General features: G+C 41.7%; 1 protein-coding gene across 1 annotated transcript in view; it reads left to right on the forward strand.

The window, feature by feature from the left end:
* Srbd1 (S1 RNA binding domain 1) overlaps positions 1-27,618 on the forward strand; it is a 180,757-nt gene that overhangs the window by 24,761 nt on the left and 128,378 nt on the right. The window contains 7 exon segments of the mRNA XM_028893161.2: positions 141-258; positions 1,670-1,808; positions 5,914-6,010; positions 7,772-7,907; positions 11,497-11,600; positions 21,441-21,548; positions 25,267-25,424. Coding sequence (XP_028748994.1) covers positions 141-258; positions 1,670-1,808; positions 5,914-6,010; positions 7,772-7,907; positions 11,497-11,600; positions 21,441-21,548; positions 25,267-25,424 — 860 coding nt within the window.

Below are 27,618 nucleotides of genomic sequence, written 5' to 3' on the forward strand. Positions count from 1 at the left end.
TTACTGTCAAATGCGTCAAAGAGAAAGCAGTGTTGTGTTATTTGTTTACTTTCCCTGCACCCTTTCTGCAGTGTGAGATAGCCTTGGGAAGAAAGATTGGACATGTAGGTCGCATATGCTATGTAAGTTTTTAATTCCAGGGCGGTTGCAAAGAAGGTTCATAGTACAATCCAGAAAATTAAGAAGGAGGGGAAGATGTCTGAGTGCTTGCTAAAAGCCTTGCTGAACTGTAAAACATTTGAAGAGCTAGAGCACGTGGTAAGGAACTTTATCTTTTAATGTAACATCTCTTAATGACTGAATGTTTATGATTTCGGATCTTTTTATCACTAAGAAAGAGCACACTGTAAAAAGCTAAAGCCATCGGCCACTGGGATTTAATTCATCAGGGTTTTTATCTTTAGTCAGTACATATTTACTGAATGCCTCAGGAACTTGGGTTTACACATACGGTAGTAAGTAGTTCTTACCCTCAAGGAATTTCTAGTCACGTGAGGAAGGAGAGTAGATTGTACAAGCGTGGAATGCAAAGGGGATGGCGCAGCTGGAGACCAAGCCGTGAATTCTGTGGCCTGTAGCTGGCACAGCTGCCATGTGGTTACTTGCTGGTTTTACATCTGTGTGCTTAACCACAGGTGGAAAATATTTGAAGAATATTGTCTGTATTAAATAGGTACATACTTTTAAAAATTACCCTCCCCTAAATAATGTAGTCTAACCAGTGTTTACATAGTCTTAGTTATAGGTAATCTAGAGGCGATTTATGTTTACCGGAAGCAGTACCTAGGTTGTATGGAAGCGCCACTCCGTTTTCTATAAGGGACTTGGTATTCACAGAGGCCAATCCCTCATGGATTCTGTGGTAAGGTTGTTAGAAGCTATGGGCCTGGAAGAATTCACTTTAGGAAGGGTTTGTGGATGAGCATGTCAGGGTTGACCACTTGGAAACAGCAGCTTTTAAAATTCAAGTGAGGAGGCCAACTCTAGAGGACATGTGGGAAAAAATGATCAGAGAAGTCTGAAGAGAATCTGGAGATGATGATATGTGGAACAGAAGGAAGAAGGCTTGTGAGTGACGTGATGAGTAGGGAAACTCAACATCCAGATGATGAGGTTTTAAGATGAGTAAATCCAAGCAAAGATTACATAGAAAATTATAAAGATAAAGATATGATGCATAACACTGATATTGGTTGTAGTATTAAGGCAACTCCACGTAGTTAAAAGGGAGGTTTATTTTGTGGGGTAACTTACAAGTGAGGGGGTAGGTTACAGGGTCCGGGAAAGGTGTAGCGCAGTCTGGCGGTGTTCTCTGGAAAACTCTGCTCAATCTACCTCCAGCATCCAGGATCCAGGAACCAAGAGTGCTGGCCCATCTGGATCTCAGGTCTAAAGGGCTCCTGTCTTGGCCCCGCCTACAAGGTGTGACAGTTACCGAAGCCTCAATGGGGGTAGTACTTCCAGATCAAAGCTGGACTAGCTAGCTACCCACCACACACCTCCGTAATCTTAGATAGTTAGTATGAGTTCATCTCTGAGGGGAGAGGGCAGAGCATCAGAGGGAAGGATGTCTGTTTCATTCTTAGCATGTCCTCTAGCCCTGCAGCCTCGTTTTCATTTTGGCTTTGAAAACAGACTCCTATGATATGTTCTCTGCCTTTTTTCCTAGTCTGCTCCATATAAAACGGGGAGCAAAGGCACCAAAGCCCAGAGAGCAAAACAGCTGGGACTAGAAGGAGCAGCATGGAAACTTCTGGAAAATCCAGGGCAGCTCAACCTGCTGTCTTACATCAGGCCTGATGTTCAAGGTACTGGCTTCCGACATGATGTCAGCCCTGCTGCTGCGTAGCAGCGTTTAGAACGCAAATGCTGAAGTCAAACATGTCTTCACTAATGACTGTATGACTGCCTGTTAACAGCAGGTAAAGAGCAGGCGATTCTAGCAGACATGTCCTGGCCAACCCCTTGCTTCTGACAGCCTCTCTACTCTGGGCTTTGCCTGCCAGGCCTCTGCACTCTTCTTCCTTCACTTGCAAGTGTGTTCTCATACACGTTTCCCCAGTTCCTGCTTGCTCTTTCTTTAGTCAATAGAAGGCCTTGGTTTCATTATTAATTTATTAATCTTTTAAGATAACTGACATTTTACTGTTAATTGAAATCACTCCATATCCCAAGATTATACTATTCTCCTATTATCTTTCAAAGCCTTTGTTTTATTTCTAATTTATTTTTCAAACCAAGTAACTCAGATATCCTCTTCAAAAAGAATTTTAATACTTCTGGCATGCACAGAGTACAAATTGGAGCCTGCTCTTATATTTCTGTTTCTAAGTAATAAGGGGACTTTTTGTAAAATTTGCTTCCAAATGTGTTCTGGCCTTTCCATGTGAGAGAGAATGAGATGGGGCCCAAGAAGAAGATTTAAAAGATTATTGTTGTTTTTTGGAGACTTACTTTTCAGTCTAGACATGAATTTGCTGTTTTCTTGCCTCATCTTCAAACTGAAATTCCAGATTTCTCAAAAACATGGATTCTCTTATGTTTAAGTAATTATATGTATTAAGATATACAGTGTTTCTATACATATGCAAAATTAAGTTCTTTTTGTAGTCAAACAAAACTGACCTGAAATCAAATTAATATGTATATTGTCTCACACAGCTACTTTTTTCTTCTTTTGGTGGTAAGATCACCTAAAATTTATTTTCTTCGCCAAACTCCAGTATGCTATATAATGAATGAAATCCTTACGCTTGTGCATTAGATTTCCAGGCTTATTTAGCCCGTACACCTATAAGTTAACTCCAACTCTACCCTGTATTTTTCCATCCCATTTCTAGTTTCTCTTTGACTTTCTGTTGATTCTTCAAACTGGGAGACATACATGTCAACAGGGGGCAGTCTATGACAACAAAATCCATATCGTGTACAGAATTATAGAGATATACAGTGTATCAGCCATATTCCAATGGATGGGAATTTATGATCTTAAAAATTGAGTATATGTATCTGTAAAATTTAAATTATCTGTTCACAGAAGCATATACATTTTAATATGTTTGAGAAAGGACAGGAATATAAAGGATTATTTAAAGTTAGAGGTGGATTAAAATTAAAAATTTGTTTAATTTTTAATGCTTATTTATAGTTATATTTTCAATGATTTACATTTAGTTTTTTAGTTTTTCCTTTGCTATGCTTTGCCTTATTCAGTTACACTCTTACAAAGTCTGATTCCATTTCCTCTCTGGGCTGGGTGCTGAGGACTGGATCCAGGAGCAGTAAGCTAAGAGCTCACATCCTCAACACAAGTGTGAAGCACAGAGCAAACTGAGTGTAGGGTGAGGCTGTAAACGCTCAAAGCCTATCCCAGCGAGCACTTCTTCCAGCAAGTGTTCAATTGCCTGAGCCCACGGGGAACATTCTCTGTCAAACCACCACACGCTGCTTTTTTTTTTTGGATTTTCGAGACAGGGTTTCTCTGTGTAGCTTTGCGCCTTTCCTGGATCTCGCTCTGTAGACCAGTCTGGCCTCGAACTCACAGAGATCCGCCTGGCTCTGCCTCCCAAGTGCTGGCTACACACGCTGCTTTTTAAATTTTGTCGAACTGTTTCTTCCTTCTCACTTCCCCTTACTCTTCATGCATGACACATATACATGGTCACTCTCAATTCTATTACCATGTTGTTGTTTTTTTCCTAAAGAAATATTTTAATAATTCCTATTATTCATCAGAGAAATACTTTTAGAAACCATATATTTTGGTTTGCTTTTTTTTTTTTACTCTCAGTAGAAGACATTTCTTACTTGCTACAGACTAAGAACTTGATCTGAATGAAAACCTATACTGAACCGAAGATAGGCTTTGTCCTGGGATCCCAGCATCCCTGTGTTGATGGGCCTGATGGTGCTGATGCTGTGAGAAGGCCAACTACAGACGAAGTGTTAAGAAATGCTGGCTTTTCAGTTTCTTTTTACAGTCACAATTACTATTCCAAAATGTCTCCGATTCTGTCACTGTATAGATTTGATTATTTGATTTTCTGGTTCACTGCTCCTTCTTTGTCTTGATTTTACTGAAATGCTCACCTTGGAGCCTATAGTAGAACAACCAGGAGTGGGGCTTTTTCCAACATGCAGAGAGCTTTTCCAGTCTTTCTGGCTAGAGCAAACAGGCATGCAGTAGGAAACGGCTGCCCAAAAGGCTGGTGATTTCTACCTCTCCCTGAGAACCACTACTACAGAGAGGTAACTCAGGGACTCCCCTTAGCAGTGATTTTACAAAGCTTTTGTCACAATTATCTTTGATGCTCCCATTGTCTGAGAATCTGCAATTTTGACCCAAGGTCAGTCCTTAGACTAGCATAATTTTAATGTTAAAGATTCACTGCATGTGTAAGACTTTCAAATGGTGTTCTTCCATGTGAGGAGGGTTACCAAAGTCCCTTTGTTGTAGCAAACTTGTCCATTCCTTCTGTTCGCTGCTTTCAGTAATGGTTTTCAGTGTAGGCCACTTTTAGTAGTGACTTATCTCCCTGCTGCTTCAATTTCTCTGTGATGATGCTCTGAGGGGCTTGGGCCTTGTGTGATGATGCTCTGAGGTGCTTGGGGCTTGTGTGATGATGCTCTGAGGTGCTTGGGGCTTGGGCCTTGTGTGATGATGCTCTGAGGTGCTTGGGGCTTGTGTGATGATGCTCTGAGGGGGGGGGGGGGGGGGGGGGGGGGGGGGGGGGGTCTGAGGGGGCTTGTGGCTTGTGTGTGATGATGCTCTGAGGGGCTTGGGGCTCCAGGTGTTAGTGCATAGTGAATAGTTTTCTTAGCTCAAGCTCCATCCAGGGAGAATAGTAGCACATGACTGCATACTATGTGCTGTAAGCATTCTAAATCCTTAGCATATACAGGTTTCCATATTATAAAGTAATTTGTCACTGAAATTTTCCTCATATAGAAATTTTCTTAAAATGTAAGTAGAGTTCTTATTAATTTCAATTCAGGTTTCTTTACAGTAAGTACTACTTCAGTATTACCACAAATTATTATAACATAACCAAATAGATATTTTTATCTTTATAAATTATGCCAGAATAAGTTTGTTGTTCTGTTCTCTTTGGTTTTTCTACCTTTTACTCATGAAAACTATGTTCACAGAAAAACATACATATGACATTCAGGGTTTCTGTAGTTCAAGCCTTGATGTAAATCAACAAAAGCAAAATGCACACGAAATAATGAAGACGAGAAGTGAAGGAGCACACAATGCAAATGCTCTCTTGTCAGCATGTGAGTTGACACCACAGGGGCCGTGCTCTGTCTGAATTAGCGAGCGGAAAGTGCTTGCATGCATTCCACAGACTGCCTGTAGACGGTTCACTGTGAAGATGAATCCCTAGTGTTGTCTTTATGAGACTGAGACATTCAAATGGGTCACTTACAACCTGGAAGTGCCTCATGCTAAAAGAGCAATGTTAATAAAATTGCTTGAAAGGGTAAATTTTTGTAACCCACAAAGTTCCGTATTTGGGATATGATTCATGAATACATGTTTCTTACAGCATTTAATCTTTGTAACTACATGAGGGAAATAATGATTACTCCATATTTATGGAAAACTGAGGCAGAGAAGGCAAATAACCTCTTCCAGGTCCCAGCCTTGTTAAGTGGTAGAGCCAAGAGTTAAGCAGTTGAGTCCGAAGCTGTGTGCTCTCCAGTGCATGGTGTGTTAGGAAAGGGCAGCATGTTGCTTCTAGTGTTTCTTTGGGAATGGAAGTGAGTCATTCCCGTGATGCCTTTCTGTCCTAAGTTTGTTAATTTAAGATTTTTATATTGACTAGAATTTAGTTTAATATGTCTAATTATAGACCTTACAGCCAATCTTATACTTCCTGCTTCTGGTCTCCCTCTACCCTCCTAAAGGCCTTTCCGAGCTCAAGGACATCGAAACAGGAATACAGCATATTTTAGCAGACATGATTGCTAAAGACAAAGATACACTCGACTTCATTCGGGACTTGTAAGTAATTGTTTCGGTGGCTTTCTGCTTTGTGGGACTCATGCTATCAAGGTCCCATGGTTAGTGTTAACCCAGTGTTCTTTTGAAACTGGTTTTCAGGCTTTTTTTTAAAGCTAGAATTCTCTGTTCAAATGACAAAGCCCTAGTATGTAAAATAGTTAAAGTTGTTTTAATTGGACTATGGGAAGGGGCCTATCGGAGGCTCTGATGAACACAGTTTAAAGCCATTGCTTGACATGGTGTGTCTGAGAGGGATGCGTGTTCCTTCAGAGTCGGTAGCATTGCTTCTGCTGGGTCTGCTCTGTTGACAATTCATTTCCGGGATTCACCCGTCGTCTCAGTTCCTCCTGTGTCATTGTGGTGAGAAATCTGACGTAACCAACTTAACGGTTGGCTCACGGCTTCAGCGGGCTCAGGCCATCATGGTAGAGAGGGCGTGGTGGAGCCCAGCAGTTCACATGATGGCGGCCCAGAAACCTGGGCAAGGGACAGCAGTGCTGGCTGGCTTTCTCCTTTTCCCTTTTATTCAACAGTCTGTGTGAAATGCATCCCCCATCGTGGGATGGTGCTGTGGCCCTTCCCCAGTCCCTCCTCTTTGGCAGCACACTCACAGTGTCTTGGGTGTGCCTCGTTAATCTAGTGGGTGTGTTTAAATCCAGTTAAATTGATAAACCATTCACTATGCCTGTGGTTGGGTTGCCTTGGCAATGTGTGATGCCAGGTATGGATGAAAATACTGACCCAAAGTGCATAGCTTTGGAGAGAACAGCTGTGGCATCACAGTCTAGTTTTATGAGGTTAGAATAGGCTTTTGTCAGAGCCTACTTGGGATTACAGTTTTTATCTCATGTAAAAGAGACATTAAGTCAGGTGTGATGATGGCACAAGCCTTTAATCCCAACTCTGGGAGGCAGACGAAGGAGATGGAGAAAGAGGGGTGGGGCATGGGTACAGAGACAGACATTCATTTAAAGCTCTTTCCTCCCTCCCTCCCTCAATGTGCCAGATTTGTGGTTTTGGTTGTGAGCCTCCCCTTTAACAACTGGGCCATCTCTGACCCAGTGGTTCTCAACCTTCCTAATTCTTGAATACAATTCCTCATGTTGTGGTGACACCCAAACATTAAATTATTTCATTGCTGCTTCATAACTGTAATTTTGCTATTGCTGTGAATTATAATGTAAATATTTGATATGCAGTCCTGAAAGGGTTAAGACCCACAGGTTGAGAACCACTGCTTAACCCAGCATACCAGTTTTATAAATTGTCCTGGTACTCCTTTTGCCCCTTCTTTTTTATCTTTAAATTGACTGTGACAGCTGCACTGATTAGAGAAGGGTGACTAGATGATTGGTCTGATTCTCATCAATAATTTCAGTCTTTTCTGCTCATAGAGACTATCTGAACTCAAGCATTTTGGATGGTTTGTGTTGTTGCATAAATTGATTTTCAGGGTCTGTGCTAGTATGTCCATTTGTTTGGAGACAGGATTTCCCTAGGTAGCCCTGGCTGCCCTGGAACTTGCTATGTAGACCAGGCTGACCTCTAAACTCATAGAATTTCCCCTGTGTTGAGATTAAAGGTGCCTGGCTGGCCGAGTCCTTTTCATGGGGTAGTAATGCCAGTTTCTTATTTGAACAGCATTCACTAAATTTCATTTGGTAATGGTTTCTTTTTTCTTCTTTCATTTCATATAAATGTGTAAAATGTAAAGCATACATAAGTGTTTGTTTGTTTTTTGATATTTGTGTATCTGATCAGGTGCCAAAATAGATACATTTCTATCCAGTCATCTCTTGCAAAAGTATCCTCAAAAAAAGTAAATGAGAAAGATGTTGATAAGTTTCAACTTTACCAGAACTTTTCCTGCAACATAAGAAACATCCACCACCACCAGGTAAGTAAGAACACTGCCTCTGATAGTAGTAATAATGATACTACTTCATTAAGAATTTACATGTTTTATGCTATTTTATTGACTAGTTTGTATACAACTTGTAAAACACTGTCATGTTTTCCTGACTTCACAAATGGAGAACTGAAGACCCTGAGAAGTTAGTGACACTGAAAGTTTTCACTAGAGCTGACAGTGTGATAACCCAGGTGACTTGCTCCTGTCTGGTGAGGTCCGTTAGCCCTGCTTTCTGTGCGCTGAAGTGTGAGCACAGGCCATTCCCAAGACAATTGCAGCCCAATTGTTAGAATACGGTGTATGTGGTCTCATTTGGTTTTATGAACCGTAGTCATCATATTCTCAGCCTTCTAATTTCATTTTTCAGCTTATCTACCTACATATCTATTTATTTTACTAGATGTGGTCATAGGTGGTATACTGTGCAGAATGTAATTTAAATAGCACAGTGGCAGGAGAGGTGTTACAATGAAAATAGCACTGGTTTATCTATTTACATAAGTAGTTACCATAACCAGTGTTCTTTATTTCTTTATATGACTTTGAGCTATAGTTTAGTGTTTCATCACTTCAGCCTTAATGACACTAATATTTCATGGGGAGCAGTTCTAATAGAGTCAGACTCCCATAGATTTTATTTGACTAGGGAGTCATAATTCATTTCTCTTTTTAAAATTAACTGTAGTAAAACGTCCACAGTACAGAATGTACACTCTTCACCATGTACATGACAGTTAGTGATTTCGCAGTGTTGTGAACCAGCTATCCTCAAATTTGAATGCTGTTTTTGATTTGAGAAATCTGATGCCAGTCTAATTCTCTGTGTCCTATGAATGCTAAAGACATCCTGTATTATTTCATTTATTCTTTTTATTGATTTTATGGTTCTTTTGAGAGGCAAGGGGATGGTTTGAATTAGAAGACTGCCAGTATTCTCCCAAGGCGAAAGTTCTCATTAATCATTTTAAAATGTATTTTTTTTCCCTATCTACATTTTGCAGCCTGTGTAGAGAAGCTAATGAAATGTGTTAGAATTCTTTACCTTTTGTATGATAATTAATTATTTGATTATCACAGTGTGCTTTTCAAAAAATATGGTTATGTAAACATGAAACTCACCGTTTTTTTCATTGTAGCATGACATGAAGAGTCCTCATTCACCCCACAAATACTTCTTGAGTATTTATGTTGTGGTGGCTTTTGGAGTATAGAGAGGACATGACCACTGCCCTTTAAGATTTGAAATAGTTCACTATTTTTTAAATACTTTTTAATTTTTATGTGTATAATTGTTTTACCTGCATGTATGTATGTGCACCATATGACATGCCTATTTGCCCACAGAGGCCAGAAGAGGAGACTGGATTCCCTGGAACTGGAGTTTACAGATGGTTGTAAACCTCCATGTGGGTGTTGGGAACCAAGCCTGGGTCCTCTGTAAGAGCTGCAAGTGCTTTTAGCCCCTGAGCCATCTCTCCAGCCCTGTTCCTTTTTGTCTAAGGTTCCTTATTTTACTTTTTTGTCCACTGGATTTGTCATAGGTGATGAAACACATACTTTACAATGTTTAGGTGCAATGTAGCTATTTTACTTAGTTATAGACTACAAGTACAGATAATAAAACAGTGATTTGTCATGCTACCTATAGTGAGGGCTGAGGGCATAGTTCTGGTAAAAAGTGGTTGCCTAGAGTGTGGGAGGCCCTGGCTTCTTTTAGTCATTATTACACACACACACACACACACACACACATACACACACACACACACACATACACACACACACACTATACACACACACACACACACACATATATATAAATGTACCAGTGATCATATAAATTTACTAAAATTCATTTTGCAGAAATGACTTTGGTATCATATTTTGTCTGTGTGTGTGTGTGTGTGTGTGTGTGTGTGTATTTAAGCAATGTTTTGTTTCATACATGTCATATCTGAGTTAGTGGATGAATTTAAATTTATGATTGATACAGGCTTCTGGCAATGATAGTGCTCATGCCTGAGAAAGCAGAGTAGTTTTAGAACGCTAGTTTGAAAAACACTCTTGTGTTGTGTGAAGAACTTTTAGGTTCTTGCGTGCCTGAAGGGTGCTGCCAGGTCACAGATAGTTTCTAGTCTCTGAGGCAGTAAACCCTCCTTTTCTCTTCCGAGTAAATATGTCAGCATCTAACCCCTCTGGAGACTGATGGGCAAGGTGCCACAAGGCTGGGACCAGCAGCACTGCAGTAAGGAGCAGCTGTCCCTAGGTCAGTCGGTCCTCAGCTCCTGGACTGACACCACAGCCTGACTTCTTCCAAGAGCCCTTCCTTCCTTCTTCTTCCAGGAGACCTTTCTTCTTCTTCTTCTTCTTCTTCTTCTTCTTCTTCTTCTTCTTCTTCTTCTTCTTCTTCTTCTTCTTCTTCTTCTTCTTCTTCCTTCTCTCTTCTCCTCCTCTTCTCCTCCTCTCTTCTTCTTCTTCTTCTTCTTCTTCTTCTTCTTCTTCTTTTCTTCTTCTTCTTCTTCTTCTTCTTCTTCTTCTTCTTCTTCTTCTTCTTCTTCTTCTTCTTCTTCTTCCTCTTCCTCTTCCTCCTCCTCCTCTTCTTCCTCTTCTTCCTCTTCTCCTCCCTTCCCTCCTCCCTCCTCCCTCCTCCTCCTCTTCCTCCTCCTTCTTTCCAGGAGGCCTTCCTTCTTCTTCCAGGAGGCCTTCCTTCTTCATGTTCTTTTCTGGTGCTTCTCTCACTGTTGACCTTCCTTTGCTGATTTTAGTCTGTCTTCCTTACTGCTATTTTCTGTAGTAATTCTGCCTGATCCCACTACAGAGCTATAGCTTAAGTCTCTGCCTCAATCTCTGATTTCTGTGTTTAAGAAAATAGGGTCAACTCTCAGTTGGAGTGTTTTCATCAGGTAGGGCTGCTGGATTTTAGCAGATGTTTCTGAATCTATTAAGATGATCATGAGCTCTTTTTAGTCAATTGACATAATTCAGTATATCAATTGATTGTAGGGAGTGTGCCTGTGTGTGTGTGTGTGCGTGTGTGCGTGTGTGCACCGCATGTGTGTGCTTGCTTGATGCGGGCAGTAGAATCCCTTGGAGCTGGAGTTAGAGGCAGTTATAAGTGCCTGGTGTGGGTATTGGTACCCAACTCACGTCCTCCAGAACAGCAGCAGATGCTCTTAGGCACTGAGCCATCTCTGCCGCTCTCAACTTAGCTTTCGAGATAAGGTCTCTCACTGACATGGAGCACATTAATTTGACTAGACTGGCTGGCAAAAAGCTCCCAAATCTTGCCTGGCTGAGCCACCCTGGTGCTGCCATTACGGCACAAGCCTCTATGCCCTGCCTTTATGTGGGTGTGAGGGATCTTAACTTGGGTTCTCATGCTTGTGTGGCAAACACTTTTCCAACTGATCCATTTGAAGAAAGTACAAATTATTTTTCATATGTTCCTTTGTAAATAAAAAATAAAAATGATACTGTTTTTGGCTGTAGGTGCTTAATTTGTTTCATAACTGTAGACTGGTTAAGTTTATCATCGTTTCACTGATTATCTGTCTTTGCCATGTGTTTGTGTCAGATTCTGGCCATTAACCGTGGAGAGAATTTGAAGATACTGACAGTCAAGGTCAACATTTCTGATGGAGTGAAGAATGAATTCTGTAGGTGGTGTTTACAAAACAGGTCTGTTTATGTCTATCCATAAGATTTGCTTTCTAAAATACCATACTGATATTACTGTCTATTGATATGAAAAGATGTATATTATGTTAAAAAAACAAGTGACAACAATGTATATTATTTTCATTTTGCATTAAAAAAGTAAGTATGGGGCAGAGAAATTGCCCAGTGGGTAATGAGACTTGCTGCAGTGAGTTTGGTCCCTAGCGGGAGATTACAAATTCTCGGAAGTTGTCCTCTGTGTGTGTCTAATAAATTAATGTTTAAAAAAAGTATATTTGAGACGTATACCTAACTAGAAAGTAATCCATGAAGGGGATAAGGTTATTAACAATGATTGTATCTGAGGAAAGGACTTTCCCTTCAGTATAGTCAGGTGCTTTATAAAGTGGTCATTGACAACATGTATGTGATTTTGGTTCCATAATTATTATGGAGTTGAAAAATCCCTATTGCTTACTGGACACACAACTAAAGAAGCAGCAAGAATAAAAGTAGCTGCAAGACAAGGAAAAAGAATGTCCAAGAAAATTCACAATGACTATAGAGGCTTGGGTAGGCCTTACTGGGCTTCTCAGAAAGCCTGAAAGCGTGAATCCCAGCACCAACGTTAGTGCTCCCTTAAAGAGAGCCCCAGGGAGACTCTTGGGAAGGCACTTAGGGAGACCTTGTTGTCATGAGACACCAGATGACAGCTCCCCACATCTTATAGCCACTGAAGACCCTCCACTGACAAGATGCTGAGGCAGAAGCAGCAATACTGATGGTTCTCACACAGTGTAGCCCTGAGCTAATATGTGAGTTTTTAACAACAACAAAAACACACACACACCCTAAAAATGAAACCTATGAAGTAGAAAAACTTGTAGAGTGAGAATATAAAGAGAATATTTTCCTGTAGCTTTGATGTATTTCAAACTCTTTTATTGAAGAAAGAAAAAAATTTAGTAACTTTGGTGTAGCCTAAGTGCACAGTATTCAAAGTCTTGAGTCATGTCCTTAACCTGTACCATCACTCAGTGCTCACTGACTCACCATAGAAGTGTAGAGACCTGCCAGCTCCATGTGAGTGAGTGCCTTGCACAAGCACACTGTATGGTATAGCTCTATACCATACTGCTACTGGGCCTGTTCTGTGTGTAAGTGTGTTTAGGGCTATAAATCCCATTTTGTTATACTTGATGCAGTTTATAATGTAGTGACAAGCTGTACAGATTCACAGTATGCCAGCAATCACCTATCCATATAGGTTCTTTTAGGTACACTCTGCGAGATTTGCACAGTGACAGCATCACTTAATATATTCTTCAGAACCCGTCTTTATTATTAAGTGATATATAAAGTATCTTGTTATGCCATCTGAATATTTCATAGAGCATGTTGTTCCTTGTGAAAAAACAAATTAACAAAAATGTCACCTATACATTCATGTCTGATGTGTTTTATCTCCTAAAGATTAAAACACTAATGTCATTTATATCATATTACAGTATAATTGAACAAATTTATCTAAAATATCTATATTTATCTAAAATACTTTGCACAGTAAGGCTATTGAAATAATGATTAAACTTACCAGATGTGTTAAAAAAGTTAATTTTTAAAATTAAACTTCTCATCTGTTAATAGAAGCTTTGAAGATACCAGCTATGTTTATATAGGTTTTTAAAGACTTTTAGTTTAAATTTTGCTTTATGTCTTGGAGCCTCACAAGAGCCTATTTGATTGCTACAGCAGATTTTATAGCTACCATTTGGTTGAGAAAGCCAATGCAAAGACATAAAGAGACTCACCTTGCTGCTGTTGTGGATTTTGTATATGCTGATTACTAGCCCCCTTGAGAGAGCTTTCGGCAGGGGTGGGGGGTGGGGGGTGAGGGGAGCTTGCCAGGAAATCTACTAAAAAGTTAGATCAGATGTTCTTTAGGAATTAGCACTCTCCTCAACATCATTCTTATGTTAGTTCGATGGAAGCCAGTTTGCTTAAAACCAATTCCACTAAGAAACAGCTTGCTGAATCTTTAAATAATGCTATGAAGGCAGCCATCCACTCAAATGGGGGTCTGCGTTAGTAGATAAGTTGCATAAGCAGTTATGCTGAACCCTTACAGTAGCATTCTGTGTAGCTAGTTTGAAAACATTGAGATGGAGCTAAAGTTGAGATAGAAACAGAAGGTTAAAAAGACAGTTTGTTAGCACTCAGGAGGATGAGGCCAAAGCATAGTGAGTTTGTGGCCAGCCTGGGCTATATAGTGAGACCTTGTCTCAAAAAAGCAAAACGAAACCAAACCAAATACCACCCCCAAACCAACCTCAAAACAATCCAAAGGTGATTTGTAGTGACCATTTATAATAGCACCTCATTGGTAATGAGTTATTGGGTACTATGGGGGTCCAGCCCCTCGATAGTCCCCTCCCAGGGTCCGGGAAGAATCTACAACCAGTTGATAATCAATCTTTGATGAGAAGAAATGAATCTATGTACACGAAACTCCTTAGTCCATATACTTTATTATTCTTTGTCAGTTACAAGCTTATATTCCGCTCTCATATTTAGCTCATTTCTAGCCTGATTTCTCTCTACACTTGTCTGCGGGCCCCTCTAGGTTCTATCTTAATTCCTTCATCTAGTTCTGCCCCTTCTAGGTTCTCATCCATCTTGTTCCTTCCCATATCATCTCCTTCTCTCTCCTCATCTCTTTCTTCCTCATCTTGTTCTTCCCCATCTGGGTCTTTCTCATCTTCCATCTCGTTCCTCTAGTACTCTCTTGTAGCCCTTCAATCTAGTTCTTCCCCATCTCAGTTTGTTCCTCTCAAGTTCTTACCCATCTAGTTCTTCCATTCTCTTTTCTCTTCTCCTTCTCTCTGTGCCCTGGAAGTCCTGGTATATAAAGCCAGGCTTTCAGGGTCAAATGGAGGGGTGATAAGAGTCACATTGAGAGACAATAACCATTAATTATCATTTGCAACCCTAAAGGGAAGTGACCAATGGGGAAATGAATTAACTAAAGGCTAAATTTGGGTAATATCTAAGAAGAGGGATATTATGTGCTCAACTATTAAACTCTTAAATGTGATTAGTAGAAAATGTTAAGAATCTATAAGTTGCTAGGTCAATGGGAGAAAATAAAACTGTCTTCTTTTTTCCTGTGACTCATATCTGTCCAAGCTATCTGCCGTTTTTCTGCAGGGTGGGGGAAAGTGTGCTCGGTCGCTAGGCAACCTGTACAGCTAGATGCCTCTGGTGATAGTTAAAGGGAGATCTGGAACTAGAGGTAAGGTTTGGGAAAGGAGGAAGTAAAGCTTAATTGGCACATCCGCCAGGCCTTCTCAAACAGGAGCCTGGATGTTTAAGTCTGTTCTTAGAGAATACAGAGGTATCTCTGATAAGGTACTTTCCTCCATCTGGGGATGGACCTGGCTAGATGCTGCCAATGATGATAATTACAGGGAGGCTTGAACTGGGGTTCTGGCTGAGCATAGCTGTCAGTGCAGAAGGTTATCTAAATATTCCTAGAAGTGGTTAGATAAAGAGTTAGAGGTCTATAAAGTTAGTAAGGCTGTAAGAAAGGAGGATCCGAGCTAAATTGTGTAAAGATATTACTGAACATCCACCTGACCTAGGCGGTGTCTCCTTGTGGAATTTACCTTAAATCAGGAGACTTGCATGTGGACTGTTATTGCTGCTAGTCCTTGAAAATGGCCAAGGGAGATATCTGATTCCAGAGAAAGCCTTTCCTGAGGCAGTTCTCCAAATACCTGGAATGTGTATGTCCAGAGAGTCATCAGTCTACACTGTTAGCCCTTCTTAGGGGAAAGTCAATTGGGAAAACTATGAAGGCACACATGATTTTCATAACAGAAGACAGCTGATATGTAACAAGCCAAATAACACCAAAAACTCCTTGGGATTTGGCTTCCTCTGGAGGAATTCCCTGATTCCTCCAGGTAGTGACTTTGCCATAACCAGCTGAGTTCTTATGATATATTCCTGCAGCCTGCAGCAATGAGTCATCTGCTTAGGTGTGTAGAAGAAAATATCTGAGAAGGTAATAAATGGTTTACCCCTTAGCTCTATGTGAGACTTGTAATGTTCTGTCTTATTTTTTTTGTGTAATTATAATGTTTTAAAAGTATTTTATTTGTTGACAATTTCCTGTATTTATACAATTCATTTTGATCACATTCGCCTATCATTCATTGTCTTCCTTCAGCTCCCTCTAGTGCCCCTCCTCCATCTCCCTCCCAGTGTCATGGCCTCCTTTGTTGTTATTAGTGACCCTCTGTGCCACACTTGTGCTTCACACCTGAACACGAGTGTAGGACCATCCATTGCCAATGGACGACCTACCAGTGATGTCCTCAAAGGGGAGTGACTGCCTCTCCCTTACCACCACCCACTTCCATGAGAGCTCCTCCAGGGTTGGGGCCGCACCCCACTTCATGCTAGAATGTTGGCTGGTTGGATTTTGTGCAGGTCACCACAGCTGCTGGGAGATGATGTGGGCAGCAGCCATGGCATGTTCAGAAGTTAGCATTCCACAGCTCTCCTCATCTCCTGGCTTTTACTCAGCTCTCTGCCCACGTTTCTGCGATGGTCTCTGAGCCTGGCATGGCGGGGTGGGAACTCAATGAGGTTGGTTGACCTGCATCTGAGCAGTCACGGTTGATTAGCTTGGCACTTTGACCCACCTGAGTCTCTGCGTTAACCACTCTCCACTGCAGAAAGAAGCTTCTCGGACCAAAGTTGGGAGCAACGCATGAGTTTAAATAGATAGAGTTAGAAGGTAGTTTGCCATCGTGGCCGTTTAACAGTGGGTTCCTCTCTAGGGCCCATTGATCTCTTTAATCAGAGACTTTTGATCCAGACATGGAAGATTTTGATATATTGTATTTTCATTTTCATTCAGTGCTAGGATTGCTTTTTTTTTTTTTTTATTGCCTTCTTGATTTCTTCAGTGGTTGAGTTATTCAGTAGTGTATTGTTTAGTCTTCAGGAGTTTGTGTACTTCTATAGTGTCTATTGCTGTTGATAGGTAGTTTTATTTGATTGTGGGCAGGTAGAATACAGTGATATTTCAGTTTTCCTATACATAATGAGAATTGTTTTTGTCCTATTAACATGGCCGGTTTTGGAGATGACATTTACTGCTGTAGAGAATTACTTACAAAGAACCAAGAACAGAGGCAGGAGATGATGGCAGCTTAGACTTGGGTGCTAGCAGTGGGAAACCATAGATGGATTTGAGCAATCTGCAGGAGGCAGAATTTACAGTTGCTGGGCAGAATTGACGCATTCTTATAACTTGAACAAGCTAGATGGTGGCACTCTTTAGCATCATGCGATAGCATGTTCAGTGCTACATAATTATGGTAAGAGTGGGTTAACTAAAATTTTGTTACTAAGTTAATTACAATAACAAGGATTTAATGAGTACTAAACATGGTATGTTGGTCTGGGCCCAACAGCAGAACAGTTCCTCATTTGGATGTGCTGCTGGTAAGAGGATAAATGTGAAGAGAACTCTGAGCTTGTCAGATGATGTGAGAGTCCAGTAATCCAAGTTTCTGTTTGCTCTTTAAACAAAAACATGTGTGCAGGATGGTCTCAGCAGGTCCCTGCTCATGACTTGGATTGTGTAGCAGCAGTTCCTTTCTGAGTTTGCAAAGCTGTGTGTCTGACTTGTTGAGTAGATTTCTAGTGTCTGATCTGTGCTGCTGTTCTTCCTATAGAAACAGGTTTAAGGGAAACTGCTACCTGTAGCCAGTTATGTAAATGTAGAGCCAGGAAGGCTGGCTGGAGAGAGCCTGCCATTATCTTACCTAGGAAAGTGAGGAAAGCATACTTCTTTGCCAGAGTGGAGGCTATTTCTTTGTATATGGCTGAACAAAGAATTTCCTTGTCAAAAACATACAGTTCAGGGCATGGATCTTTTCAGTTATTGCCAATCTTTCCTTTCTGGACCATGCAGACTTTGAAGTTTTGTGATTGCTCTTGTCATTCTGGACTTTATTGAATGTGGAATTTGGGGTTGGTGAAGTCTTGCAAAGGTTTTTCAGAAGTGTGTATCTGTTGAGTTATAAAAATAACCATTAGTTTTTGAAATGGCATCCCATAATCTAATATTTTATCACCTAGGGCTATGGTAAGAAATATGGCTGTGAGCTCACCGTACTATTTCAGGACTGTAGTTTTCTCAGTGCTGTAACTAGATCCCAGGAAGACAGTGAAAGAGTAGAATTGTGGAAGAAATAGAAAGGAATTTGTACAGTGCATGGAATGTGGCTAGCTGTTCTCTGCAGGACTGGTCTGCAGGTGAGCTGAGCGGGTGTAAGCAGTGCAGTGCATGTACAATATCACCATTCCTACAGCCTATTCATAGGGAGAAGAGCAGAGCACTCTAATCTAAGCTATGGGAGGATCTTGTGGCTTGGATGCTCCCCCAGGGGATGTGGCTTTAAGACGACAGATAACAATTATTTCTAACTTTTTTGGAAAATAGTGGTAAAACTTTGGAGCTTAAAGGGAACCACCCTCGTAGATATTAGACAATGGATGTCTACATTAAACAGGAAATCACTCTGTTAGTCTTCTAGTGTCTAAGCACTGTTCTCCTGGCATGGTGTCTTGACCCAGAACCATGTTCTCCTGACTCACCAACTGCCATTACATGATGTAATGTATGAGACCTTTCATGAGCTGGCCACTGCCATATTTTTAGCCTCAATTTCCCAAATTGATTCTATCATTGGAATACCTTGGCATTATGAACTTGTTTGTGTGTAGTTAAGGCCACTTAACTCAGATTTTGCTTTTAGCTAGTACAGTGTACTGCCCTTATCCACACTTTTGGGTGTTCTACATGTTTATCTTTTTAGATTTCTACTTTTGCATTTTTATGGTATACATTGTATATGTGTTTATTTATTTTGTTTTGAGACATGTAGTTCAGGTGGGCTCACTATGTAGCTGAGGCTGTCCTTGAACCGCTAGTCTTCTTGCCCCCAAGTGCTGGAATAGCAAGTGTATACCACAATGCCTGGGTATAACACTTGTCTCCTTGATAGAAGTGTGCTGCTCTTTGTCTCACTGTGACCAAAACACTTGGCAGAAACAACTGATGAGAAGACTGGTTTACTTTGGGGTCAGTTGTCAAGGACTGTCGGTCCATCGGGGCAGAGACACTGCATTTGATGGCAGGGGAGCAAGAGCTAGTGTCCGGGCCTCAGACCAGGGAGCAGAGAGTAGGCAAGGACGGGGAAGTGCAATGTTCAGAAGTCTTCCAGATGACCTCCTTTCTCCAGCCAGGCCTACTTCCTGAAGGTTCCTGAAGTAGTGCCCAAACCTGGGAAGCAAAAGTGCTCGAAACATGAATCTATTGGGAACATTGTAGGTTTAAATAACATGGGACTTGTATGTCTGATTCTTACCCACTTCCTTCCCACCTCTCAAGTAGGGAGGACTGTGGGGAGTATTAGAGATTTTGGATGGAGAGAATGATGTGTCTGGCCTAAAAGCACATTTGTTTAGATTGGAAAACAAAACTATATGTTGCTGACCTAACATCCTTTGTAAGGGTTCAGCTATTTGCTATTGTGTGATCTTTAATGTGTGTTCACTGAAGTTTCATTTCCAACCTAAATTATGGAGTGGAGATTACCTTAGGTACATTAGCTTTATTAAAAAATTATTCATACTTTGCTAATGGCTTCTGCGGAAGAGGGCGTTGAAGGGAAATGCAGAAATGCTGGTTGTGTGTGGAAACATGGAGCCTGTGGGGCTAGATTTGTCCTGGTAGTTTCTCTTTGCCTTTCTGTTCTTCCCTGGTGTCTAATTGGTTCTATTCAGTGTGCATGCATGCTGCAGGGCAGACACTGTGACCTGGACTGGAGGTCAGTGTGCATACATGCTGCAGGGCAGACACTGTGACCTGGACTGGAGGTCAGTGTGCATACATGCTGCAGGGCAGACACTGTGACCTGGACTGGAGGTCAGTGTGCATACATGCTGCAGAGCAGACACTGTGACCTGGGCAGGAGGTCAGTGTGCATGCATGCTGCAGGGCAGGCAGTGTGACCTGGGCAGGAGGTCAGTGTGCATGCATGCTGCAGGGCAGGCAGTGTGACCTGGGCAGGAGGTCAGTGTGCATGCATGCTGCAGGGCAGGCAGTGTGACCTGGGCAGGAGGTCAGTGTGCATGCATGCTGCAGGGCAGGCAGTGTGACCTGGACTGGAGGTCAGTGTGCATGCATGCTACAGGGCAGGCAGTGTGACCTGGGCAGGAGGTCAGTGTGCATGCATGCTACAGGGCAGGCAGTGTGACCTGGACTGGAGGTCAGTGTGCATGCATGCTGCAGGGCAGGCAGTGTGACCTGGGCAGGAGGTCAGTGTGCATGCATGCTACAGGGCAGGCAGTGTGACCTGGGCAGGAGGTCAGTGTGCATGCATGCTGCAGGGCAGGCAGTGTGACCTGGGCAGGAGGTCAGTGTGCATGCATGCTACAGGGCAGGCAGTGTGACCTGGGCAGGAGGTCAGTGTGCATACATGCTGCAGGGCAGGCAGTGTGACCTGGGCAGGAGGTCAGGTTGTCAACAGTATCCAGATGAGGTTCCATAATGGTGCCACAAATTTGGAGATGCTCTTCCTTCTTTGTAGAATTTGGATAGCTTTGATTTTATGGGTTTTGAGCTAAAATAACAAAGGTTTAATTTATTTTTTAAATGTTTTTCAATAGGATTCACTGCAGGTTTTTTGTTTGTTTGTTTGTTTGTTTTGGTTTTTGTTGTTGTTGTTATCATATGTGCTAATTTTTAAATTGTGTCAAGCTTTTGGACAGCACTCACCACTGTCCCTCATCTAAGGATGTAAGAGGTGGGAAAGAGGGTGAGAATTATTAAACACGTAAACCCTACTTTAAGTGACAGAAACATCTTGACCAGTGTATTGCACAATAAATGTAAAAGGAGACTGTGTAAGAGGTGATGTTAAGAGCTCAGAAGAGGGTGAGATCAGGGTCCACTTAGGATAGACACTTGGGTTTTAGAGGAAGAACCTAACTTTTTGTTAAGTTTGAGATATGTAAGGTTTAAGTCAAAGTTTGCTACCGAAAAGAAGAGAGTGCCTAGAACAAGATCCATACAGGTTCTCTGTACCGCCTCCCTTCACTCTCAGAGAAGAGGGGAGGAAATGGGAAAAGCTGCTACAAGAAAACACTAGAGACTGGGCAGCAAAAGTTCCGTTTTTCGGAGTCCTAGAGACGGGGATTAAGGAGCTAACAGTTCAGGCCCTTCGTGGGGCTGTCTTCCGCAGCTTTCTCCTGTCACAGAGTGGATAGGGAGACAGGGCAGGCTCCATTGGATGACTTTATCTGGTGCTGATGCTCTCTGTAGTCCCCTCCATGGATGCCTCACAGGAGGGGCTAGGCTTCCAAACGTGGGTTTGGGGACAGGTGAAGCTCAGTCTCTAGTGCTGTAAGGATGTCTGGGTGTCTTTCAGATGGCTCAGGAGTTTAGCCTTCACTAGTAATATTTGGAGAGGACAGTCACAGCAGTATAGTTTGTATAGTGAATTCTAGGGCCTCTAGTGCTACACACAGAGCAATCCTGTCTCAAAAAACCAAAACAAACTCTTCCAAACTAAACAACAATCTCCCCCTCAAGAGATGTTCTTCTCCACATGTCAGATGATACCTTTCAACACCACAGCCTCAGGACAGCCTCTCCCAGATTATCCTTCTATGGTTTCGATACAGGCTCTCCCTGTCCCCCAGCTCCCCTCTTCAAGGTGCCCTTTCATGGTCTCTCATTGGCAATTCACTTTTATCATGAGCTTTTTCTTTGTGTAGGTGGAGGCCACGTGGCTTCGCGCGGCCAGAGTTAATGAAGATCTTACATAATTCGCTAGATGATGCCTTTAAACGCCTTATTGTTCCTCTCCTCTGTAGAGAGTTCAGGTATGTATCCTGTTTAATTCTGTGTACTGTTTACCATTAGTTATGGTCTTCATGGAGTATGGAGCAAATGTTCATTAATGTGAACCAAGCCAAAGAACTTAGTCAGACCAGGTCTTCAGTGTGAGCCTTGGTTTTAATTTGTAGATTCATTCTCATGCATAGATCTCACAGCATTCTTCTTAATTGTGATACACTTTTTAGTCCTGAACACAGTGTTGACATCCCTTCCAATTCTGCATTGCTGATGTTGCAGTTTGACAACCAAGCCAAACCTGATTTTATTGATTAGAGATCTGGCTGGGGAAAAACAAACTGAGAAGTTAATGGAGAGGTTACTTGGAAGCATTTGCTGGAGGTAATAGAGCCAAAGAAAGCATAAGGAGCTTGCGAAGAGTGAGACAATCTCACTGTTCTGAGGAGAGAAAGCAATTATGCCTGGTCGTCTCCAGTGGGAATCATCTGGATGAGCAATGACAGGCACCGAGGAGGAGACAGAAGGAGCGGTGCCAGTGGGCTCATGGGAGTTCTGTGAATAGCCAAGAAGATGCAAGAGCCCGAGGCGGCAGACACTCACTTTCTCTCTTGATTTTCTCTAGCTCTTGTCTTGGTAGTTAAGTTCCAGACTGCACTGTTTCATGCAGTCCTTCATGTGTACTGTAGAGCATCACTTTTTTCTTTTTGAGACAGGGTTTCTCTGTGTAGTTTTGGAGCCTGTCCTGGGACTCGCTCTGTATAATCACAGATCAAGCTGGCCTCGAACTCACAGAGATCCATCTGCCTCTGAGATTAAAGGTGTGCACCACCACTGCCTGCAGATCCTCACTTTTCTTGAAGCTTCAGCCAGGCTCCCTGGGAATGGTGGTATTGAAGCTGTCTGGTCAGCTCACTGGGCTTTCTAGCCAACTGATGTTTTCCTGTTCCTCCCTTGTACATTAGGTCTTTGAGTTCAGACTGTCCAGAGCAGGTAATGAACATGAGAAAAATGAGCTCCACTGTTCAGTTTCTGTTGCTCCATGCCTTTGTAGCCTAGGTGGCTCCTACAGATACTGTTTTGTTTGGAACTCTGTATCATCTGTGATGTAATGTCTCTTGCTTTCCCTGCTGTGGCATAAACTTTAAGGGACCTGTTTTTTATTTATCCTTTTATCTATTTGTGTGTGTGTGTCTCTCTGTGTGAGTGTATATACACGGTACACGGGCTGGTGCTTGTGTACAGTGGCAGGAAGAAGGTGGTGAGTGTGCTTTGTGACTTGCACATGCTCCATTGAGGTGGAGGTCTTTCCCTGAACCTGGGGCTTGTGTCTGCTCTAGGCTGGAAGCCAGCAGGCTTTAACGATACACTTGTCTACACCTTGCTTGGGTGTAGCTGGGGTGAAGGCATTTCAAGACACTTGGCTTGTTATGTGGGTGCTAGGATCCCAACTCCAGTTGCCATGAGTATGTAGCAAGTCATTCATTCTGTTTTTAAGGGGAAAACAATCTTATGTGAAATTTCAGTGTGATACTTCTTTTTCTTTCCTGGTGTTTTTCATGTTTCATTCACCATCCAGTGGTATTTTGATATTTTGCTTTGAATGATTTTGTTTTGACTAAGCAGTATGTGGGATTCTGTAGGACACAGTCCTTGTTGGATTTGCATTGTGGATAAATAAGAACGTGTTCCTCTTTTAAGAGCAATATAGATTCTTCAGTTCCTAGTTAGTTTGCAGACATTGCCCAGAGCTGGGTCTCCTTAGAAATACCCACTGGACAGCAGCTGAGGAGGGCAGGCAGAGATGGCTCCACTGTTGACTTTGAAGAAAAATTGTATGTTTCTTTAATTCAGAAGAAATTTATCCTAAAGATAGAAAAAATGTTTTCTATGGTTTTTGTTCATTTTGTTTACTTTAATACTTCATTTCTGTTCTGGGCTATGGTTACGGTGCATGTCTTCAGCCAACATGCCTGGGTTTTTATGTGAGTGCTGAGGACCTGAGTCAGACTCTCATGGCTGCTTGGCAGCGACTTCACCCAATGAGCCATCTCACTGCCCCACATGACCATCTAAAATCCTATCTCATTACTTCACAGTCGTCTATGGAAGATCCTCGCTGTAGGTCTGTGTGCCCAAGGGAAACTTGATGCTCCTCAGAAGAGCCTGATGACTTGGGCCCTTGGGGACTTACCTCATTCTTCAGTTCTTATGTCCTTGCCATTTCTGTTTCTCTTCGAGTGTGAAATCACTTTCTTCTTCTCCAAAGAGCTGGGAACCTCCTGGGCCACTTTGGTTGTGTGCGGTGTCCTCTCCAGGCCATCCCTCTACTGGGCTGCCTTTATTTGTGTAGTTCTCATTCACCTGAGCTGCTCCTGGCTAGGTCCCTAGGAAGCCTAGCATCCCCAGTGACCCAGTTAGTCAGTCTTTCCCGTTTATTGTTCTGCTTCTTCCATCATTCAGTGGTCTTCAGGGCAGCCATGTGGCCTTTCACCTTTGTATCTCTTAAACCAATCCTGGCTCCTTGAAAGGACTGCCAACCAGTTGATTTCACAATAAATGAAGCTCAAAAGGAAGACTTAGAAATACTTGTAATGATACTTTTTATCTTGTTTTGCAGAAGTCAGAAAATTACAGTGAAATATTAGAGAGATGAGAACAATCTTTTTGTTGTTGTTGTTTTTGTTTTGTTTTGTTTTTTTGTTTTTTGAGACAGGGTTTCTCTGTGTAGCTTTGCGCCTATCCTAGAACTCACTCTGTAGCCCAGGCTGGCCTCGAACTCACAGAGATCCACCTGGCTCTGCCTCCCGAGTGCTGGGATTAAAGGCGTGCTGCACCACCACCACCACCACCACCACCACCACCACCACCACCACCACCACCACCACCACCACCACCGGCAGCGAGAACAATCTTGACAAACAAAATTAAGCCCAAGAAGCAAACTGTGGCAGTGTACATCTTCACATATGGAGTTAATCCCTCCCCACAGAGACCCCAAACACACTTTACATTGCATTGTACTCATTTTTCTCATAGCCAATGACATGTGTTTATTTGGTCGAATAGAGAAGAAGTACTTGCTATAACATCATTCTTATGAATTTCAAGAGATGATACATTGAGAGCTTCAGGTTTCCAGCTGCCTTTAAGCCCATCATTGGCTTATATTTTCATCCTGCAAATGTCTTAAAAGTCCACTTGTAGCAGCTTCTGGGTAAAACAGAGGCATTGTTCCATGAGCCTGGTTCTGTACTAGCTCTTAGGATCTATGGCATTGTCGAGTGCCCGAGAATGACAAGCGGGTGGATGTGGAGAGGAACATAGACAGTGGCATTGAGACTTGATGTCAAAATAGTGCACTAAAGAATGTTGTGCACTAAAGGCTGCCTGTGGCCTTGTCCTTCTTGTTTTGTCTATATTTTTAATCATCGATAAGCTTTAATTTGACTTGCAAATCTTTACAGGCTCTTTCTCATGTATATACATGCATATTTAACTCATGACTTGTGTATGACAGGGCAGCTAGAGAAGATAGAAGATAGAGAAGACTCAGACAGTTGGCTTCAGAATTGTTTATGGTGTCATGTTGCCGTGGTTAGTAAAGGTAGACTCAGTGTAACTCAGGGATGGATGTTTACCCTGAGGACTCTACACAAAGCAAACGGTGCTCTTTTTCTGGAATGGAAATTTGGATGAATGAAAAACTATTTTTTGTGTCATCCCCCCCTCCTCTGCATTTCTAAGAGCCAAACTGTCATCGGACGCAGAGAAGCAATCGGTGTTGACGTTTGGACAGAATCTCCGCCAGCTCCTTTTAACGAGTCCTGTTCCAGGGCGCACCTTGATGGGAGTGGATCCTGGCTACAAACACGGATGCAAACTGGCCATCATCTCTCCCACCAGTAAGTCTTCAGCTGGAAATAGGAGACTGTGGGGATTGATCCTAAGTTTCACTTCATAAATTTCATGAAGATTTGGAATAATGTTTGTTTTTGAGGCTTAGAAATTGTTTTCTCATGGGGCAATGGGAATCAGGGTGTTTCCCTTATTTCTGGATCAGAACTCTCACAGACAGACCATCATTTTCCCTGTGTGTCAGTGGAGAGAACTATATTGAGCATTAACTAGGGTCAGACCTGAACTCCTTTTTTCCTTTCCTTTTCTTTCCTTTTCTTTTCTTTTCTTTTTTTTTTTTTTTTGACAGTTTTGTATATCCCAGACCAGTCCTGCACTCTCTCAGCAGCTGTAGGCTCGGGCCGTCATACCTTGCCCATGTGGTGCTGGGCTTCAGACCCAGGGCATGCTAGGCCAGCATTCCCCCACCTGAGCTATATAGAACTTGACCTTTTAGCTCTTACCAACTTTATCATGTATTCTAACTATGTATATTATATGATAATTACATGTGTGTACATGGTAAATACATATACATAATTATCAGACGTTTACAACTGTGAATATTTAGTTAGACTTTTTTTTCTGTCTCATATAGTTACCTTCCTATGACTTTTCTTTCTGCATTTCTGTGTTCTCTTTTGAGAACATCTTCATATTGCCTGAGAAGTTCCATGTTATTACTCTTTATTTTCTTTTCTTGAGGCAGGGTTTCACTGTGTAGCTCTGGCTGTCCTCAAACTCACAGAGATCTGCCTGCCTCTGCTTCCTGAGTGCTGGGATTAAAGGTGTGCACCACCACATGCTGGCTTCTATGTTGTCTTCTTTTTTTAAAAAATATTTATTTATTTTATGTATATGAGTGCTCTGTTGACTTTATACCAGAAGAGGGCATCAGATCTCACTATAGATGGTTGTGACCCACCATGTGGGTGCTGGGAATTGAACTCAGGACCTCTGGAGGAACAGCCAGTGCTCTTAACTGCTGAGCCATCTCTCCAGCACTATGTTGTCTTTTTTTTTTTTTTTTTTTTTTGGTTTTTCGAGACAGGGTTTCTCTGTGTAGCTTTGCGCCTTTCTTGGAACTCACTCTGTAGACCAGGCTGGCCTCGAACTCACAGAGATCCGACGCCTGCCTCTGCCTCCCAAGTGCTGGGATTAAAGGCGTGCACTACCACCGCCCGGCCTATGTTGTCATTTTTGATGTGAGTTAGTTAATGAAAAGTTTTCTCAGTTTTTGTTTGAAAAAGTTGCTTTTGTTTTCATTTAAGATTTTTTATGGCTAGGTTGATTAATTGGGAGTTAAAGATATTGTTTCCCCTTTTTTTGGCTGATATCTTCTTACCCTCTGTAATGAGTCCAGAGTCTTGTAAGTGTTCCCGTTAAAAGGAATATCCTAGCCCAGCAGAGGCAGGCAGACCTCTGAGTTCGAGGCCAGCCTGGTCTACAGAGCGAGTTTTAGGACAGCCAGGGATACACAGAGAAAAAAAAAACCAACCAAATAAATAAATAAATAATGAGTAAAAATAAATAAAATAAAAGTAATGTGCTTTTCTTTCTGGTGCTAACATTTCTCTGTGATTTTCAAAGTTTTTGTGTGGTATGTTTAACAGTGTATATGAGTCTTCATGAATTCCATTTCAGACGCCATTATATTATTATATCTCTCATTTTTTCTTCTTTTTTTAATGTTTTACTTATTTTTCTACTGATTAGTAATCTTCCAGCCCTCTCTAATTTATTGTTAAATCAATTTGTTTGAGTTCTTTATCTAGTTTTTTATAGTTTTAGAATTTCTCTTTGATATGTAGTTATACGTTATAATTCTCTGGTAAGCGTCTTCACTTTTAGTTTTGTTGTCTTTGATATCTCTTTCCTTTGTTTCTCCAAGGACATCTGTTCTGTGGGCCTCAGGCTGGGTTTCCGTTTCTCGAGTGCTTTCTTCTCTTCCGCTGGCCTTCTCCATATTGTCTCAGAGTTGGTACATGTGCTGCTGAGTCCAGAACTTGCTTTTTCTTCCATATGAAATGAATTCTTGTTATTTCATTCATGTGGTTTTATGATTCTGCTATGTATTACACTCATAGTTTCTATAATATTATTTTTTTAAATCTCATTTTCATATATCTTGCTCTGTTTTGTGGGCATATTATGCTACACTTTTATTTTCTGCTTTAAAATAAAAATCTTTGTGTGTACACT

The sequence above is a fragment of the Peromyscus leucopus genome, chromosome 22 (assembly GCF_004664715.2).
Source record: "Peromyscus leucopus breed LL Stock chromosome 22, UCI_PerLeu_2.1, whole genome shotgun sequence".
In the NCBI taxonomy this organism is placed as follows: domain Eukaryota; kingdom Metazoa; phylum Chordata; class Mammalia; order Rodentia; family Cricetidae; genus Peromyscus; species Peromyscus leucopus.